The sequence below is a fragment of the Chelon labrosus genome, assembly GCF_963514085.1.
Source record: "Chelon labrosus genome assembly, chromosome: 22".
NCBI classification, from domain to species: Eukaryota; Metazoa; Chordata; class Actinopteri; order Mugiliformes; family Mugilidae; genus Chelon; species Chelon labrosus.
The window spans coordinates 18,006,062-18,027,192 of NC_140355.1; the positions used below are offsets into that span (position 1 = coordinate 18,006,062).

At 44.1% G+C, this 21,131-nt stretch overlaps 1 protein-coding gene across 1 annotated transcript in view; it reads left to right on the forward strand.

Moving 5' to 3' along the window:
* Positions 1-1,558: 1,558 nt before the first annotated feature.
* The window catches only part of col5a1 (procollagen, type V, alpha 1), a 67,926-nt gene continuing 48,353 nt past the window's right edge, over positions 1,559-21,131 (forward strand). The window contains exons 1-2 of the mRNA XM_084572765.1: positions 1,559-1,956; positions 16,374-16,541. Of these exons, the coding sequence (XP_084428891.1) occupies positions 1,857-1,956; positions 16,374-16,541 (268 nt within the window). The 5' untranslated portion in view covers positions 1,559-1,856. The remainder of the gene's footprint in view (positions 1,957-16,373; positions 16,542-21,131) is intronic.

A 21,131-nucleotide genomic window follows, 5' to 3' on the forward strand; every position in this document is an offset into this window, starting at 1 on the left:
CAGTGGTTTTAATGTTGTGGCTGATCGGATACTGTTTCAATTTATTCATGAAGTATTGTTATGGAAATCACCAAGATGTGAAGCTATTCTGAAACTTTATTGTGCTCATTTAAAGCCAAAAACTTTCTTCCAAAGTGCCTCTAATGGCCGCGTTGATGCACGATACAACTCCAGGCCCACTTACAGTGCTAAACTTTATTTTATTTTTTATTTTTTTCACAGAACTTTTAATTGCATCTCACAGTCATATGGGTGCAACAAAAAAATATATGAACTAACCTTGAGCCGACTATCAAAGTCAGGAATGTACTTTTTTGTGGTAATTTGAAAAAAAATGAGCAACCTTACTTGTGGGTTATGAGTTGTGCGCGCGCAATATAATTAAGATAATTGAGGTCGTAAAACAGATTATGACACTGTAAGCCCCCTCAGTACAAAGAATATGCTGAGTAACAGGCAGTGATCCTTTAAAGTGTGCATTACAAAGGAGGAAATTCAGAGGCAGATTACTCCAATAGACTTAAACTTTAATGTAGTTTGTAGTTAACTTAAAACACAACAGAAATAAACACTCATTTAATATTTGAAATTAAATGAACAGGCATAAAATTAGCGCTTGTGTTGACTGGGCCACGTTTGATCACTTAAACCCAGAGAGCGCAAATGTCACAGGTCTTGCCTTAGAAGAAAGTGCACATTCTCTAAACTAATTTGAAGTATGGACAAATTACACTGAACAGCCATAACATTATGACCACTTTCCTAATATTGTGTAGGTCTCCCTTTGTGCCTCCAAAACGGTTGTGACTCGTCAGAGAATGGACATGGGCCATTCTGAGGGTGTCCTGTGGTGTCTGCCAACAGAATGTGGTTGGTGGGGGGCACTTTGGGTCCTATGGGTTGAGGGGAGGGGCCAATTTACACAGTTTAATGAGCAGATAGCAGTTACAGGTCTATTATTTGAAAATGAACGGGCATAAAATGACCTCTTGTGTTGACTGAGCCACATTTCATCATTTGAGCCCGGAGTGCCCAGAGGTAACAGGTCTTGTCTTAGATGAAAGTGCACATTCTCTGAACTAATTTGCAATTAATCAAACACTAAAAAAAAATTGTCAGCAGATGTCTAATGTATGTTCACTATCTGCCATTAAATGGATAAATTAGTAGTGTGGTGCAGCACAGTCCTTGACTATTAGATCCAGCTTTGAGAATAAATAAAAAAAAACTTTTTCAGATTAAATTCCTTGTCTTTGTTCACGATTTGCCTCAAAAGCAGTTTGCTTTTCCCGCTCTGACCCTCTCCTCTGGAAATAGCGGACATGTAAAAGAATTCCGAGCGCAAGAATTGTAGGCGTGAAACTTTCCCCTCAACTTTTCCTCTCCCACCCCCGGCCAATAACAGGGCCGGCTCTAATGTGTGCGCTCCTCTGATTTGCCTGAGTCTCCTGTCCGCGGAGTGAGTGACAGCCCGGGGGGGTGGAAGAGTCTTTTCTTTTTTTTCTTTTTTTTTGTGCCTTGCCCCGTTGACTTGAAGGGGCTCTACGTGACGACTGGAAGAGGGGGCAACACTTGAGCTCGGAGGCGCAGTGGTGCAGGACAGTTCAGAAGCGCAGAGAGGAGAGGAGCAGTGCGGGAGAGACGGCGCCCATCCGTCAACCAGCTGGAGGAACCCCGCACTAACAAACTTATGGCTGCTTGAGAAATAACGATACACCCCCCCTCCCCCTTTTTTCTCTTTCTCTGGGACTTTTGGCTTTTTAGTTTTTCTTTGTTTTGCCCTGACCACAAGTTGTTGCGCGTCTAATTAGTTGCTCCAAGTTGAAATCCACTTGCCGTGGACGTCTCTGGCGGTCATGGATACGCATATAAGATGGAAAGTTAAATGGAGGATAAGGGACGCCCTAATCACTTTAGCGGTGATTCTGCTTTTTGTCACGTCGCAAGCAAGTTCAGGTAAGATGCGGCTGCGTGGATTTGTGGATAAACTGTGCAGGAGCGCAGCGCTGAAAAGTTTTCCCCCTCTTTGGTGCTTAGTGGATCACTGATGTCCGCCCCTCCTCTTTTATTGGTAATATATTCAGCTTGGTCTGAATACGGAGAACTTCTTGTCAGAGTGTTAAAAAGTACTTTTGAAAGTTTGTTTTGAGAAAGATTGCTAAAGAAAAAGGTCACTTATTCCATATGTGATGTGCGTATGGATGAACTGCAGTGAAGGTTTCTATATCTGCTAAATATTCTGCATTTATTTGCAGCCTTAATAACTTTGCATGAGAAGGAGTACAAAAAAAGTCCTCAGGAGTCCCTTTTTGAAAGTTTAAATACAGTTTTTCTTTTTTTTCCTCGAAGGGATGAGAAGGATGAGCATAATTTTCATAAGAGGGAGTGGCTGTAAGCTCCTCTGAAGTGGTAGGGTGGAGCCGCCTTAAGGACTCCAAAGGGCCCTGTCCTAAGGCTCAAATCGAACACACAGCCTATTTCGCTAATTGCATTCTGCAAATTCCCCTCATGCTTCTCGGCAACAGTCTGAAAATGTGAACGCGAAAGTCTCCCCGCTCGCTCTGCTTCTTAAACATCAGCTAAGGTTCGGGGGACACAGCAGTGACTGCACAGTGCCACCGTGTTGTCCCAGGGTGTTAAGAGGTCATGCAGCGGGGCTTGGGTCTGGCCCATATGTATTATTAGCGCTTTAAGATTGCCCGACATGGGTGGTGGTCTTCTGTCTGCTGTGGGGCTGTGACACGGGGCTTTGAGGTGAACAGGTGGCTTCTTCTGTCTTCTCGGGACACTTGGGACGCCTGCTCTTGGTGTGAATTTGTTGTGGTGCCTGATCAGTTTAAAGCCTACAACAGAAAGTGGGGTATAATTATTTAAAAAAAGCAGAAGAAGTTGTTTTTTAGAAGGCTCTTATATATGTGTACTTGTTTATGTTGCCTATAAATGCTGGTGGTTAAGTGAACACAGCTTAGGTCACTGTAATAGAAGCTGCATTCAGATCTGGGTCATTTCTGTTGATAGAGGTGGAGTCGAGTTTTCTTTTTTTCCTTTTTTTTTGCTTGGGTCTGAAGTCATTTTGATGCTGCGGGCTGGATTTAATCATCGCTCTCAAAACTGACAGAGAGGAACCACAGTCTTGTAAGGGATCCTCAAGGGTACTGGGACACTTCCTGAAACTTGACACTTGACACATGCCAAATGGGAAATACTTTCTGATTGAGCGCTAGCAGCGACATGCCAAGATTTGTGTAAACTAATTACCTTGTTTGTGAAATCAAGATTATTGTATTAAATTCTGTTTTTGCTATACAACGGCAGTGTTCTATGAATTAGAGGGGAACAAAATCAAAAATGCTCCCATGTATCTTCCCTATCAGGCAGACAAATGGCAATTACAGGCAATTAGAGAGTTTGTCGGCAGTAAAGGATTCATCTTGACCTGAACCTCGCGACCTCTTAGCCTTAGGGTGGACCTGAATGGAAAGTCAACTGAACACTTGTAGAGGCCTGCCCAGACACACCGTCACTGGTAATCTGGGACGTGTCAGCCCTATATGCTTGCACAACAATGCAGGTGTAACTGCACCTGGAAGACACATCATTAATAAACATAAAAAAAAAAAAAAAATCATCTTGATATTTTGCATTCATTCCATATCTGTGACATATTTGCGAATAAAACATCATTTTATATTTTTACACTGTAATTAAAGAGCAATTGAGAAAATACATGTACTGTAGTGATTGATGAATTAATGTAACATTCATATTTTGCAGCTAATCATTTAGATATGAATACTGTTCAGGTATTGTGCACTGAGTCCAGTACCTGCCTTACAAATGCCCTATTAAAATCAGAAAACCTACGTACAAACAGTATTAATACATGATTATGATAGCTGAACAGCTAAACAGTTTATGTATGCGATGTAAAATCAGTTTAGTTAGTGCTGAAATGTGCCACCACATGGGGGCAACACAACAAGCTGAAGACATAAGACTAGATTAGTAATAATTCATGTTTGTTGCCGGTTAACACAATGGCATACACATCCAGGTCTTTAGCTTGCTACCTGTGCTAACTAGCTAGTTGCTAACTGTATGACAGTTGGTGTATGGTACCTGCATCAACCAGATTGAACAGGTAGCTCAATCTGCTTGAAAGTTGATGGGAATAATCACAGTATAAAGAAGTTAGGGGAAAGTTGCTAACATGCATTGTTGCTAAGCTAACTTGCTGCAAGTCTCTTCCCATTTTGCAGCAGTTTGTTGTTATAAAAATATAGACTAGTGCAGTTTTAGGTTCTGTCCTGAATTTTAATACTAAAAAGTATAAGGCCAAATGTAGCTTAGCTGCTTAGCCTGCTAAACCAATAGCTTATTTGCCTATGATGTTGTCATGGAATAGCATTTTAGCTAACAAACTTAACGCTGCAGAAACACTGAAGTATACCAACAGGTTTTCAGGATTCTCTTCATATATCAGTTGAATATAAAGTATAGTACAAGCAACATCCGTTGAAATCTTTTTGCATACCCCCAAATTGTTTCACAAAAACCTGAGGTCGCCAGTGAGCAGCACATTAAATGTAAGGTGAGCTTTATTAGTAAGTCAGCCCCAGTCCACACATCTCTGGGGGAGTCGTCTCGTCTTTGGCGTTCATGAGGAAACCACACTTTAAAGCTGTGTGAGAAGTGGTAATAACAGAAGGCCCACAAGACATAAAGGTCAAGAATGAGAAGAGAGGTCAGAGTTGAAAGGTGAAGGTCAGGACTTTCAGATTGCCACCGCTGTCAGGTTTACAGTTTCACTGCCTGAAGAAAGGAATTCTTTCTGTTGTAGCTCCATTGGTCTTCTTTCCAGTCAACTCTTGGAGGGTGGGGAAAGAGAAAGACAAAGACTGTGTGTGCTATTTATGGAAAGAAGCTCTGGTTTGAACTCTTTTCCACATCAACTTTTACTCTGAGATGCATCATTTTAAGTCAGAATGCAGAACATTTCGCTCATTTCTAATTGTTTCAATCTGTGTTTCTGTAGAGCTGCAATTAACTCTTTTACCCAGAGTTAGAAAATCACTTTGGATTCTTTCGACTGGTTTGTTATCATTAATCACTCAAAGGTTTTATTGGACGGCCTTTGCCAGTAACAAACATTTACATTCACACAGGGGCAGAGCCTACTTGTACTCAAGTGTTTTAGTCATCAAAAATACTAAAATAACATTCTTTGAATACCTTTCGCAAATGAAAACAAGGATGGATTTTAGCCAAAGCCACCGATGGTGCTATGTGGCCGCGCTGAAAGGCCTAGCCGATATCAAGAAATGTATTCACGATTTAGGAATTACGCTACACATTAGGATTGTTGTTTGTTTAATCCTCATGTACGTTTTAAAGGGATAAACAGAAGAAGGCCGTGCTGTTTCGCTAAGCGCCTTCCCATCTGGATTTGATAAGTTCCATTGTGCTGTCTGCTAAGCCCTCCAGAAAGCCAGAAAAAATGTCTTCCAGATGTTTTCTTCCCATTCTTGGTGGAACAGGGGACCATGAAAAAAAAAATAAAAAAAAAGAAACGGCTGTATTTTTTTTTCCAAGAGAAAATACACCATTTCTTGCTGGTTTTAGAGAAACTTTCTAATCGAATAACATCTGCAGTCTTATGGCAGTTAGCGAAAGCAATAGCTGTTAGCCCTGCGTTTCAGCCAGGTTTACACCATAGACATCCAGGGTCATTAAAAGGTTCTTTTTTTGTTTAAGCAAGCCGACTTCATGACAGGGTTAAAGGTCGAATACAGCTGGTCCACAGCTGTTTTGCATTCGCAGTCTCTTTATGCCTGGACAGCACTTCTTCAAAGGGAATTTATATGGATAAGTCAATTTTGCTGTGTATAAAAGTCTTCACGGGGCCAATTAGAAAGGCTCATAGAAGTGATTGAATCCATACAGAACTGATCACACTGCATAACTTCCTGTGTGTGCTATTTGTGAATTTTACAAGATGCTAACAGCTGGTTGCCCTGAAGGATGCTATAGAACTAATGTCCGTTAATTTACAAGACTGCATGCAAGGGCAAAGATGCACTCAAATGTTTGTTTTTCATTTAGAAAAGTGGGTTTTAATGAGATACGCAAATGCAGCTCTGTGCAATCTGCAGAAACAGATCACCACTCGCTCCCCTTTGTAACGATTTTCCCCCGATGCAGGTAAAACAAATTTTTGCACGGGCTGTTTCTTGTTCACCTTCATGTGGCAACCCCCGAGGGCACGTCCAGCTCAATCAGATAAGTGTGGATGAGAAAAAGTGGCTTCTTGTGTGTGCCTATTGCCGTGGCGCTGGGGAAGGAATCCGAGTTAGCTGGGCTGTGGAGAGAGGCAGTGACCCTGCAAGTGCATGTGCCACTTCAGCCCGTAAATGCAGGCTTTGTGGAAAGGACTCTGTAAATCAGCCCTAATGCCTGATAATAACACGGAAGATAAAACAAAATATGCGGGACAAGTTTTTGACCCGGTGTCAGAGTTAAGGAGACTCTTTGTGCTGCACAAATAGCGCATTATTTGCCATATCCTGGACGGTATATCGTCTATCCCTTTCCAGACTAATTAAGGGTCAAATAATTGTTTTCAACTGCTCAATGGTGCTCTGTGCTCGTAACACAGTGTGCTTGATTTGAAGCCAGTTGCAGATTTTCTCTAAAGGTGATTCCAGCCCAGACCCTAGTGTCTGCTAAAAAAGGACAAAGATTTCTCTTCCACACTTAACAGCTGAAGGGAGACAATATGTTCTTTACTCCCCTAGAGACAAAAGAGAGCAAAATAGAGACTTTGAAATGTCAGCACGAACACATCAGTGATGTCAAAGTTGGATGTGCTACCCCGTGATGCAACTCCCACTCCTGTATTTGATATTTTCTTTTTTTTAGCAGTGTGATTTGTTGCAGCGTGTAGTGCACGGCAGAGTGAAAAAGTCTGGTCCAGGCTCACGAGCCGAGTGTTCACTTCAGCTGGGAAACAGTGCTTTTCTCTGTAATGGGGTATTATAATCATTGAGCATGGAAAGCAATGTATGACTCATCCTTTCCAACCCCAATCCCCCTTCCCCAGCCCGAGCTCAGCCACAGCCTGGGCAGCAGAAATACTGAGTGTAAGCATATTTTTTTTTTCCCCTACTAGTGGAAATACAATGGTTTCTGGTCACTCCAGAAACTTTACTGTAGTCAGATGTGTTCTATTTTCAATTTATTAGGTGACGCAATTAGTAAGAGTTGGAATGGAAAGGGCACGTTAAAGTCAAGTTGTTTTTTTTTTGCTTAATCCGCAGCAGTTTGTAATTAGAGTCGAGCTTTAATTAATTGGGTGTTGTTGCAACAATGCACCAAGTCCTTAGGTTCACCACAATCACTAGCATGTTCTGGGGCAAGCAGAAGGAGACATGGCGGACAAATGAAGAAACCGCTAAATGCCAGCAGAAGTAAGCAATGCGCTGTCCTAGAAAGTTAATTCATTGTCAATAATGTAATTTGTCTGGAACGTTGACACAAGGAGGAAACACTGTTCATTATTGTGTCTTCCAAGTGACAAAATGTTCATGCTGAATATTTAAGCTGTGTAGCAACGTTTCTTCTGCAGTATCCATGCTTGCAATAGAGTATGGAACCAATAAAAGCGAGACACCTTATGCTTGGAGATCAGACAATGTTAGAAATCAGCTGCAGCTGCTCAAACCAATCACCAAGCAGCTAACCTTTTGAAATACCTGGAAGTGGGGATATCTCTATGTTGCAACCCTCGATCCGAGTCATAACTTTAATGAGGGCCCATCAGAGACTAGAAACTGCAAAAACAAAGGTGTATTCTGATAATTTAACAAAAATCACCGGCAATAAAAGTACCAACTCCCTCTGGTCTTTTTGGCCATGGCCATCATCCACACCTTCAAAGGTGTGGCTGATTAAAGGTAGCTAAGCCCATGACCCCGCAAAAGACACTTGCACTGCTACCACAACACCAGATGGCCGTTTATGCACTCATAGTTTAGGCAACAGTTGTGATCTTGGGTACATATCTGTAAATTCAACTATTTCTTAAATCCCGAGACACTAGCACGCAACAAAAACCAAGATATTTGCTAAAACTAAGCCAAAAGACTTGTTGTTTTATAGCCCTGACCACACGAGGGACTTAGGATGCAGGCCGTGACCTTATTTGGTTTGCAGGGAAACATAATTCAAGAAGTCGCTAGGGTTCGTAAAAAAAAGCATGGAAGTGAAGATAGCTCGTAATTCTGTACGGTGGATTCGACTGGCCATCTACAAAATTTATCTCACCGGGGGATTATCTCACCGGGGGACTCAAAGTTCAGCAGCTGATTTGGATGATTTATAGCAGATGACTCAGGTTCCCCCCGTGGCTGAACTTATATTCACCCGTTCAGCGTCTGCACACCCACAGGGATGATGTTGCTCAAGTATGACACTGGTTGAAGTGTCAGTAGGAGATGAATTGATGGTTGACTTGGCTGTCGCTGTTATATGGCGCTGCAGGCTTTCCTTACCCCGGGTTTCGGTTACCGTGTGTGTTTTCACCGGTACAAGAACAATGATTGATAATATAAACATTACTATAGCTGGCTTTTCTTCTCCACCCTCTCGCTCTGATTTCCTTCATTGACGAGATTGCTTGTGCAGCTTGAAGCGACGCGGCTTTTGATGACATCCTCCTTCTCATACTGTCACTCGTCTAATGTCTCTTCTGGTGTATTTATTACCAGCTTTATGCTTTAAGCTGCACACAAACTAAGCTTGTAAATCATTTCACGAACGTTGCACCTGTGAGTGCATACTGTATATTTTACTGACTGTGTGCACTGGGGGAAAATATTTCTGGTTCATTGAGTTCACTAATGATTCCGAAACTCTTCTTTTGTGAGAAATCACTGCACGTTGGATTGATTCCCATCATTAGCCGAGAGGCACAGCACCTCAGTGAAGTGCCGGATAATATTCTCCTAAGCTTTCGATAGGCCTTGCTCGTTGGTGTCAGCGAGTGGATGGTCCTTAATAATGAGAAAAGCTTCATTATTGTGCAGGATTTTGGATTCTCCTATCAGTGTGTTGGTGGTGGGATAATGGTTATGTGCGGAGCTGTGTGAGAGGAAATGGTTCTGTAATGTCGGTGCTGCAGGCCCCTCCTTTATCATAAATTTCTCAGCAGTCGGCCATTAAAACCGTATCTGCTGTGGGAGAGACAGAATGAGGGAACGGCTTCATCGCTGGAAAAGATAAAATAGGCAGTGGGAAATAGGGCTGCCTCTTAATGGAGATTAAAAAATAAAACTGAATGAAGCTGGTGAGGAAGAAGAAAAACGCTGCGAAGTAGAAGAGATAAAAAAAGATAAGCGTGATCACACATGTGCCTCCAAAATTACTGTCCCTCTACGTTGTCGGTGTAAAGTGAGCATTCGGAGGTGCGCCGTGGAATCTCGACTCAGTTTTTCCATCTTAGTCTGTGGCGGACATTGATTTATCTTCACTGCTGCAAGCTGCAGCGTGGAGACAGTGAAGTAAACCATCTGGTATTCCCGCTGTTAAAGCAATAAGGGTCCAGCTGAAGCGGTGAGCCTCAGAGTACACAAGAGAAGCTATGGTCAGGAAAAACTCTCCCCTGTCTGGATCGTTTTTCAGGTGTGTGTGGTTGTGTCTGTGGTCGCAAGGGTTTTTTTCTCCTGGTGCTTGTCGTTTCTTGTCTGTCTTGACCCAGGGGGAATTGACGCATTCGGTGTATAAACAATAAGATCAAGTTCTAGTCAGTTCCTTCTCTGCTGGTCACTGTCTTCAGAACGTCTGGATGGAGGCTGGGCGATGCAGCGGAACACAGATAATAGCATGTAAAGCCATTTACAGACTATATACAGGTGTGAATAGGCCTCAGTTGGTCTATGTTGCTATATAGCCTACCTTCATTTGACTGGTATTAATATGTATTTAAACAATGCAGCTGACAACACGATGATTGCTGTTGCAAATGCTGTTAGCATAGCACATAGTACAGCCATGTAATGTTTGCGGTAAGCGTGGTTTATACCTCTGCGGGACATAGACAGCGTAACTTACGCACGTAGCCTAGCATAGCGTAGTTTGGCGCTAGTCGGTGCTGTGTCTTTTAGCGAAATTGTACCGAAATTTACGTCGTACAAATGTATGTTTGTATCTCTGAACCTCCTCAGTTAACCTTCCCTCCATGTGTTCCTTCTTTTTTGATCCAAAACAATCAATTTGCAGTACTGAGTTAGAAGTATACAAGTGTTTTTAAATTGATAAACTGAAGTTAGCTAACATTAGCTCACATTTGCTCATGCTAAGAGTAGTGGTAACACACTTAAAGTCAATCTCTTTTAACTGAAACTTAGGATATTCTCAGAAAGGCCTGATTGTATATGAATATTAGTATTTTAAAATCCCTTATTATTAGCGTCACCAAAAACATATTATTACTACAATTATATTTTTGGTCATGTCACTAAGCCTTTGGTAGAATTTTCCAGCCGTTTTCTTACTCAACTGTAACATTTACTTTTGCATGTGATATTCCCATTCATCTTTGTGCATGTGTCAGCATTATAAATTGTATTTGAGCCCCATCGCAGAGAAGTGTGCAGAGAAGCCGCGATTGCCAAGACGCCTGTCTGGCCGTGGTTAAGTAGTCATAGGGTTTAATTAAGCTGAGGTGCGGAGGTATGCGCGACTGCCCGCCACGCTGCGTGCTTATTAGCATCCCCTTCACGTTCGTGCTTGCATTAGTTTACTCACGTGTCTGCAGTAATGTCTATTCTTGCGGGGCAAGTAATGAGCTCGATCCGGCGTAAGCATAATGCCGGCGGTATGATTCTTATGTCACATGAAACCCAGAAGGATCAACGGAAGGTCAGAGCTGACGTGGGTGTCCAAAAGAAAGGCCACCTCTGCAAAGTTGATAAAGTGGAAAAGATCAGAGGCGCTTATTAATGCAAATACCGTGTGTTTAATCGATATTTGCATTGATTACCCCTCATGTCAGGACTGAAGCAGTTTCCATGAGCAATCGTCCAGATTTTTTACACTGTAAAACAACTCTCTGTAAATTTTTACTTAACATCTGCTAGTGTGGCCACAATAGCAAGTTTGAGATAATGCCAAATGAAGTGTAACAGTATGTTCTATCTTGCTAACATTAGCTAAGATTACCCAGCATGAGGCACTGGTCACACTAGACAAATATAAGGCTTTCATAAGCCCCTGAGTGTTTTGAATTGCATTTTATTGCCTGCAAATTCCACTCTTAATTTATAAGAGCAGGAATGTCTTACTTCCTCTTTCAAACGTTACGTAGTCTCGCTTTAAGTAATTAAAGTCGGCGCCTTAATTGCGACCTGCTGCACTCACAGTGAGGCTCCAGCTTCACAACAGTTGGCTCTAAGTTTTATAACAAAATCAGGTAAAAAAAAACAAAAAAAAACCTCCCTGTCTGTGATGCGCTCTAGGAGGGGGAAGTCTCTCATTGGGCATTCTTGTTTTTGGCTGCGCTGGTTTCCAAGTGAGGCTGGGTCCTCTTTATGGCTGCTAATTACTCCTTGTCCTCAGCGCCAGGTCAAGCATGTGCCTGGAGAGTCAGGCCTCACTTCGGGAAGGGCTGGAGGAGGAGGATAGGGGGCAGCGAAAGAGGGAAGAATGTTAATCCACCCCCACCGCCCCCCAATGAAAAAGTCCTAATTCACTGGTCCGGCACCCTTCCTCCTGTCAAATGAAATGGTGCCGTCTCGAGTGTTGTTACGGAGCATGTGTGTGCATGTATGTGTGCATCTGTGGAAATAAAGGGTAGATGGATATTTAGGGGAATGGGATCCACCACAGTCTTGGCGCCTTGCCGAGAGCAGGATTATGAATCAGGCACTCGAGCTACTGTTCACATAAAGAGAGAAAAAAGGCAGAAGGAACGAGCAGTTGGGTGGAGAGGGGGGAGACAGCGGTTCGTTGTAGCGTAATGCATCGCCACACCTTTTTAAAATAACTCACTCTCAAACTGTACTTTCGTGAATTCATTATCCTTTGCAGTGCTGCAACCTCATCCAAGCCGCGTCTGACAGACAAGACAGACCCATAAAAGGCTCAAACACAAAGTAATTGCCCCTCTTTTAGCACATTGCATCAAAGATGCTTGATTTCGCTGTGTAATTTACAATTTTTGTGGCTCAGAAAAAAAGGTCTGCAGGAGTAATGGCGAACACCGCATCCATTTAAAAGTTTATCCTCTAAACACTGGAGCTTCACTGCAAGAAACAAATTATGTGCAAGCTGTACTTTGCAGCTCAGGCGAGATGAATCAGTCCTGTGTGAATCCTGTTAGTCGTTAACTGCGTTTGCTCTTTAGGAACTCATGTGTCATGCGACGCAGTCTTAAATTATGCTGCAGGGTGCTGATGGAAGCAAATGCGTGGATGCGAAGAGAGAAAAAAATGTTTGTATTTACACAAGAAGAAGTTTCCAAATGATGTACTGCATTGCTTACTTGTCCCACTTCCATTAAAGCAGCAGCAGCAGCAGCAGCAGCAGCAGAAAGAGGCCAGACTGCCCACGAGCAAATGTACACAAGACCGTGTCGTGTAAACATTTTTTTGTGTATCTGCGGACAACCTGCCTCTTTAATGTGAAGGGCTGTGGTCAGTTATTTTTAGCATCCGCTGCGAGAAGGTGTTGGTCTCTCGAGGGAACTGCCATGCTTAAGTGGGTAAACATCTCAGCCTAACAAGATGGGATTGAGGCCCATACCTGCGGCTTAGGATGTGGTCAGAGCTGCTTCCGCTGGAAGGTCGAGCGCCGGTGACAGGAATCCATGAATGAAGGTGTTTGAGGATGTGTTTGGATGTGTGAGGTGGCGATGTTTGCACTTCGAACTCTCTGAAGTGCTTTGAGAAGAAAAAGCCTTTTATGCCTCTGTGCGCCGTGGGAATCATTTTTTAAAAAAGACATTTTCTGTTTCTCAGGTTGGGTTTTTGATAGGTGTTGTAGTAGGATATGCACACATACTCCTGTATTCTTGCAGGCACTTTTTGGCCCTCCCCACCTGGCTCACCTCCAGGCGACCTATCCCTTGTGGTTGCTTTTAGATCCGAGTGGATCTAAAACCTCAGATGGATTTCATATGTGGATAAAAGAAAACAGGAAGTGAGAAAGTTTGATAACGGACACACAGGTGGATATAAAAAGTGGCTAGCGGCTATGGAATGCGCGCTCCCCTGGCGACAGCTGTTTCCTTCCCGAAAAGCCTCTGATGATCTCTCCTGGGATTTCGATTGTGTCAGTGTGGATTAGCGCTCCTCGGCGGGGGTCAGTTAGCATCGACTGGATGCTCCTTACAAACCTCCCCCTCTTTTTTTTTTCCTTCCACTGTGGCACCGGGCTCGATGTTATTATGGTGTTGTTATGGTCATTTTGACAGCCGCATTGTTGTGATGCATTGTGAGCACAGAGGCTGTTGCAGCCCGAAGGTACTTGGATGAATCATTTATCAATACATGTGCACTCTTGTGATCTATAAGCTAATAATGTGGCTGCGGCTTGTTGGAAACATCTAATAAACAGAAGTAGTTTGCCTTCGGCTGCTGCTGCTGCTGCTGCTGTTTATGATGAGATACATGCAAAAATAGAGACCTTGCAAAGAAGAATAATGCACAAAGGTTGTCATGATGGCTTTGAAATGCTCTATGTGAGCGCTATAACGAGGTAGATATTGTTATTATCTATACGTGTGAGGTGAAGTATCTGCAGCAGTGTGTCCAAATAAGGAAATATGAGCACTGTGTGTGGTAGGAAGACACTGCATGGAGATGTATGAGGCTGAGATGGAAAAAGGGAGGCCCTTGCAGGAGGGTGGTTGTAACGGTCCGAGAGTCGAAGACGCCGCGCCACCGAGCGAACCTCCCGATCAGACTGTAATGTTGCCACTACGGCTTCAACCTGAGCCACAGTTAAGCTCCCATCATTTAGTCGGCGGTCGGTCACCGCGTTAACTGCAGGACACTTATTTCCATGCCTTTTATGGGCCGCCTCCGCTCGGGCCGCCGGTGATCGATTGATCCATCTCCCAAGGAGTAATGTGCTGTTGGATGTTGGCAGGTTAGAGAGAGTTACAGTCGCATCAGGGCAGACTGCCGGGGCTTTTTTACAGGGAACATTTGCGGCCGTCTGAGGAAAAAGGGGCAACAAAAAAAACAAAAAAACAACTGTGAGATTTTGCCCTTTGGTTAACCGTTAAATGAAAATGCGCCGTTTATTTTAGTGTTTCGCTTCGGTGGCTGGGTGCTTTTCATAGGGACTGAATGGATAAAGGAGGGTTTGGCTGGATTTGCGATAAAGAAGTGTGTCTGATATGCAGCAGACGCGACATTGATGCAGCCCACTTAGAAAACCTTGAACGTAGTATGCAGAAACTAATCGATTACTTCTCGTTCTGCACGTTCCAGAAAAATTAGAGGTTCACGCCAACCACATATCAAGAAGCGGCCAGTTCTTGAACTCTACGTTGCAGGCTCAAAGAAGTCACAATGCAGCAGAATATTTTGTTGCACTGGTGGAAAACAATTCGATTTGGTCTTTCCCGCCCGTGCATGTCATCTCTCATGACCTCTCAATTACGGCCCGACAAGTGATGACGGTGTAGAACATAGATGTGGGTTAATGAAGAAGTCCATTTCCCATCGGTTGACAGCGTGACACACGATTACTCTGCTGTAGAGCTCTGAGAGTCTTTTTCATTAAAGGCACCTCTGTCATCATGGTGAATGATGGACGCTTTCTGGCTGGCGGCGGGTGGTTGGGGGTGGGGGGTGGGTTCTGTCTCTCCCTTCATTGTGAGCCGATGACGGACGGAGCCCCTTCGCCTCCTTAGAGCCTCTGTCATCCTGCGATGTGGACTGACAGGGATACGCGTGCAGTTATCTTTTCCGAATGCTTAAAATTTACACGGTGTGGGCTCAGAAACATGAGGGCAGGGCGCTAATAGACTAAGTAATAGATGTTCATTCAGATGTGCCGCCACTGCCTAATATAACCCCCCCACCCCCACCCAAAGGCAATACGTCCCGAGTAAATTACCTCATCAGGCGTATTAGATGTTGGAGAGGTTATTTTGGTTCATATCATGTTTCATTTGTCGAGCCGCCTTAAGTCTGGTGTCTGAGGCAAAAATCTCGGCTTTCTTTAAAAAGATATTAGGAAACTGTAGGCAACATGCAGTCGGTTTAGTTTTCTTTGCAGACGGCACAGCTGTAGAGGAACACGTGCGGCCAAAGGGTTCTCAAATGGAAACCTCTGTTTAAGAATGTCGATTTTTCTTTTTTCTTTTTTTTTTTTTAATTGATCTGTGCCGCACGTGAGTCACTCGTAATGACATCCAGCTGGAGGTGGTTGCAGGCAGGCCTCGCTATTTCGATCTGCCCCTTTCCACCTTTCATGGCAGCCCTTTCGCTGTTAGATGGATGGGGCTACTGAAAGGTTTTTTTTTGTTGTTTTTTTTTTTTTTTCAACGCTGTGTGTGTGGTCTTTAAAGGCTGAACCAGGGACTGTTTCACCTGTGTGTGGGTGTGGGTGTGGGTGTGCGTGCATTACGCCTCCATTATTCACATGACAGCACGAAAAAATGCGTCCGGCAGGAACACCACAGCGCGCTCGCTTTTGTTTCATTCCTTAGCTGCCATAAAATCGTCTGTTTAGTTCCTCACTTTATTGTTTGCCCTCCTTTAAAACACCCCGACAGCCCGCAATCCTTAGCCGTTTATGTGACTGTCCCTATAGACATGACCTAGCGTCCTTTTCTGTGCTGATCTCTGCTAAATGGGTCGCTTCTTGTGTGTGCGTTCTTCTGGCTGCAGGAACAGCTGTTTGTCCTGGGTGGTTTTGGCATGTGGCGGTGCGGTCCAGGGTCAAACCCCGTGTCACATTGTTCTGACCCAGTGTACTTCTGTGGTGGCCTGGTTACAGCCGGGAAGACCGGACTGAGAGTGTGCTAATTGCACGGTTGTGGTCTAAGGGAGGCGGCGGTAGATTCTGCATTGCAGGGGGATGGATGGAAGGATGGCTTTTGGTGCAACTGTAACCCGTGATCATGGTGATCTATAAACGGGCACATCTCAGTTTAGCGCCTAAGTGGATCCTCTCTGAACCACAACAGTGGTGAATAACTGGTGCTTTTTGAGTCAGCAAAGACACAGCGCTAAAAGAATTTGTGATAATTAATCCAGATGTTTTGGTCCGTTTGCAAAAAAGCCAGTATCAATATTTGTGATGATGCACAACTGCAATCTAACATCCCTTTTTTCTTCCTGTGTCTCTTCTTGTCTCCGCAGCGGAACCAGCAGACCTCTTGAAGATTTTAGATTTTCACAGTTTACCCGAGGGTGTTACAAGAACAACGGGTTTCTGCTCACATAGGCGGTCGACACAAGGACCCGATGTGGCTTACAGAGTATCCAAAGACGCCCAGCTCAGCGCCCCCACCAAACAGCTGTACCCAGGTGAGTGCTTGACACGGACCAATACCAACCATCTATCTTCTCCCTTTTGATTCCTAACTTTAGACGCCGAGCAGGCGAGCTCAAACGCCGTATAAATCCCCCGAAAAATGTAGCGTCTGCGGTGACTCGCAGCCCTGCCACCTGGTTGGCTGTTTGACCTTTCACCCCGGCTCACAATAAACTGCATACATGATGCTTTAACATGGCTGGAGAGCAGTTTATATTTGCTCCCACCCAGCCGGCTCCTTTCTTGCCCTCCAGGTTGCAGTTTTATCTGCTCCTGTAACTCGATTATTTATGTCAACTTCACGATTTAAGGCTCTTCTGTAAACGTGTTTTCTAAAGGATGTGTGTACGTCTTTTACTCTGAGCCCCACTTAGATAATAATGCATGCGACTTGAAAGCACTCAGCAGATGCATGTGATCCAGCCCTGTAATAGCTGATGTTGTAGGAGGAGCTGGACGATGAATAAAAAAAGAAAAATCTGTGAAAATGGGGCTGGGAAGTCTGGGGTTCCACTTTAGCCGTGTTCTATTGTGCTGACGTGGCTTTGAGTTACAGCTACAGTACAGTGCGCTGCTTCAGTAGTACTTTCCTCTCTCTCTCTCTCCTCCCTCTGTTTTCCCTCAAGCGCCCTCGGTTTTCCCTCTATCATTTCACCGCGACTGCTGCCGCCCCGCAGTGTTTTTCTTTTGTTTGTGTTTCATCTAACTTCTGTCCGCCCGGGCCACGCTAAACTTCTTTCCTTTCTGTGCACGTACTTTGTTTTCAACGGTGTAGAAATTCGAAGCCGTAATTCGGTGACCCAGACGACCAGTTTCTGAAATTATCGCAATCGTTGCTTTTCCTGCTGCGGTCCAGTTTATAGAGAAGAGAGAGATATAATAACCCTTCCTGTGATCTACGCTTCCACAATGCTTAGATTGGATGACGGCCCCCGTACACGGTCCTCTCGGATGTTACGCTGGCCTTAGCGGACCTTTGATCCGTGGCATGGCTCTTCTTTGGGGTTTAAAAGTAGAGCCACAGGGCTCTTGTGGCCTGCAAGCCCTTACATGCTCGCCAATCAAACAAATACCGTTCACTTTGATGCTTTATGACAGCGTAGCCTCATGTGAGTCTACTGTTTAGACGCACATGCTATAATTACACACATGCTGCTCCGGATCATCCAAAATAACAGTCCACATTAAACAAACCAACTGGAGGAGCTGGTAACAGGCACCGCATAGTCTTAAGGTGCAAGCAGAGTAACTGGCCGCGTGAGGCTTTAAAGCAGCGTCTGTGTGCCTTGACGCTACGGGAACGTACAGCTAATATATTCCAGAAGGCCGCTAAACTTGTGAGATCATTTTATCCGCTTCTTATTTTCCCCCCTTTAACTAAGTTTGCTACTGAGTTATGGCTCTGGCCCGAAGCCCGGAGGCGCAATTTGCCCGAATTATCAGCCTCCAAAAGGTGAAAAAGACGCTCGCGTTCGGAAAACAACGCCATGTAAACACACTCATTTTGTTATGACTGTAATGTTGGTAATAAAGACCACAGTAGCTCTGATTGAGCACACTCTGGCCCGTGACCTCGTAACCACAGACTGTCTGTGATGATGTGTCGGAAAGGAGCGAGTGCAGACATGCACTCATTAGGCAAACATGTGGAAGGGATGATTCATTTGAAACTACAGAGGCACTGAACACAGAAGAGAGCTTTCTTACCTTTATGACACGAATTATAAGTGAAGAAACAGGCCAATGAAACTGTCGGCTCTTTTTTTTATTTTTACGTCACGCGCACTTTTAATGGTCTGTCCTCTTGTCGTGACTCTCTCTCTGCAGCCAGACAAGACTATGAGCCTCTACGGTATATTTAAGTCCAAGTCAACAACAGCGAAGTAAGAGAAAAGAAAAAAAAAAGAAGAATGATACTGCAGCTCTTACTTTCTCTTTCAGTGGGGTTAGCTGTAACTTGGCGTGTGCACTTGTGGTCTTAAGTGTTGTGGCCTAGATGGCACTGGCCGTTAACTTCTGCTTCTGCAGCAGCACACAGTGAAATTCAAATGGCCAAGCTGAGATCACACAATCTGTAAAAGCAATAGTAGTTCTGTTGTTTGCTAAAATAGCTCAGAGGTGACATATTGTATTTAGTATCTTGAAAAAAGCCCCATGCCTCATGCATAATTGAATTCTAGCAGAAAAAATATTGTAATAATTGTCATTAATACCCGTTAGAGAAAGACTTTGCAAATGCCCAACATGATTATCTCTGTTACAAAAGATCATTAAGCAGTGATTGAAACTGGTATTCAGCATGGCTCGGCTCAGCATTCATTATTGGTGTGGTCTTTATAGCTGATATGATGTCATTTGTTTACTCTCCATGTGTCTGTGGTATATTCTAAATCATAGACTGTATATAAATATGGACAATGCGTCCCAACTTCCTTGCATTGGCCATATTTATATACAGTCTATGATTTAGAGTAGACCACAGAGACATGGAGAGTAAACAAATGGCCAGTGCAAGGAAGTGGGGACGCATTGTCCATATTTCCCTGGGGATATGGACAGCGCCATCTTGCGAGTGTCACATCCTGTTTCTATAGCGTCAAATAACTGACGAAAACGAAACCTATCCAACAAATTGACACTACCTCAAATGACAGAAGCCATTCTTGAAAAAAAAAATATTTAGTGTTTTAGTTTGGCCCAAGTCCCATCCACTAACATGGAGGAGGTGGAGCTTATGACCTATACCGCAGCCAGCCACCAGGGGGAGCTCTACTTGCTTTGGCTTTGGCTAAATTAATTAATTAAGTGATTTTTAACTCTTATTTCCATCTTATGGGATCTTCACTTATCACATGCATGCCCCGACTTTATGTGCTAACTGGCTGTAGCCTTTGCACTTTGTTCAAATGCAGATTTTTGGTCCTATCGAGGCGAGGCAACGTCATAGCCAGCCTTTGTTTCAGCTAGTTCTTTAATGCAGATTTGGTGCGTCACTTCATTTGCTAACCTCCAGTTGCGAGCTATCTGGGCCACAAATATATATTCCTGTGTCTGACCTTTCCATTAGAGCCACTTATGCTCTCACACTTGTTGTCTCTGCTGCTATATGCAGTCCCACTGGAATGCAGCTTGCCTCATACAGATGGAGGGATTTAGACAGCGATGACTGAATGACCAATTACAGGACGCGGGACTTTCTACCCCATTTACCTGCCTGTACGCCCACTGACAGACGGCAGAGAGCGTCCGCCAAAGTGCTCGCATAACTCCCGCCCCTGCCCTGACTTTTGAGCTCTTCTTTGGGTTTGTGCATGAAGGAGAACAACTGAGGTGTAAATGTTAAATACCAATAGTGTGAAGTCAGTCAGAGGCAAGCCATGTTCTCTTTAACTTGTAAATACAAGACCTCAGACGTGGGCAGAGGCAAATAAAAAGCAACTTTATTTAGTCTGTACACTGATTGACTGGCTTTTTCTGTCTGCCCCAGACCATTTTTTCTGGCTTCGCCCCGGTGGTGATGCCACTGTATACTCCCAGGATGTCTGGCATCAAAGTCATCCCATTCCCATCATGTGTCGACACACACATGAAACACACTCGCAGACTGAATGAGGAATGAGGTATCTCTCATCTGCTGGTCTGAAGTAGCAGGTTCAGAGATGCATTCCAGAGCAACCAGAGCTCTTCTGAACGACCCCTCCTCGCTTCCCAATATGCTGCGAGGTCCTGATGAGAAAGTGAGGAGGATCTTTTTATTTTAATGCAGGTTGTCTTACGGCATTGGGTCCTAGTAGTGATGGCGGATAGAACTGCTCTTTTGAGACTCCTTGCTTTGTTAATGCTGCTTAAAACTCAGGGGCTGCTAATTCTTTCAGTCCTTCCACCCTGTTTCTCCCTAATGCCCTGGTTTCCCTTCCACCCCTCAGCTGACCCTTCACCTCCACACAAGCAGCCTGTCCTGAGCCAGCGCTGAGTCATTGTCTCTGTGACAGACTTGGCTCATGTGCAGACGGGTGCAGCAGTAAACTGTCCTTCGTTGTGTCTCATCATTTCCCTAGTGGCACTTACTTTCATGTTATTCAGCTCGCCTGATTTATTTATTTTTTTTTTTACACATCTTCCTCACAAAACCCTTCCATACAGTAAGAGGAGGCTCTGTCTCTCCTGCCGACCGTCCTTGCGCAGCATCTGTCGGTTGAAGCTTCTCATATAATGCCGAGCAGAATTCCTGAGGAACTGCCAAGGACATGTGCTCACCGCATGATGTGATGTGAGGCCTGGCATTAATGAAGGAATGATAGAAAAAGGCAGGAAGACAAGACAGGAAGGCAAAGAGACGTCCAGATGCTGAGTGGGTGAAAGAGGCAACACGGAATAAAGCAAATGGGCGAGAGTGGCAAACTTGCTCTTAATCTTTTCCAAGGTTTCCACGCGACATTCCCTCTGAGACCTTCTTCTTCTTCTTCACAGCCTCTGATTGGCTGCCACACTTTCCCCAGTTTAACGTTTTCCAGCCTGTCTCCTATTATCCTGCAAACTGTGGCAGGGTACGGGGGCTTTGATGGCTGCATGAGGAGCTACAA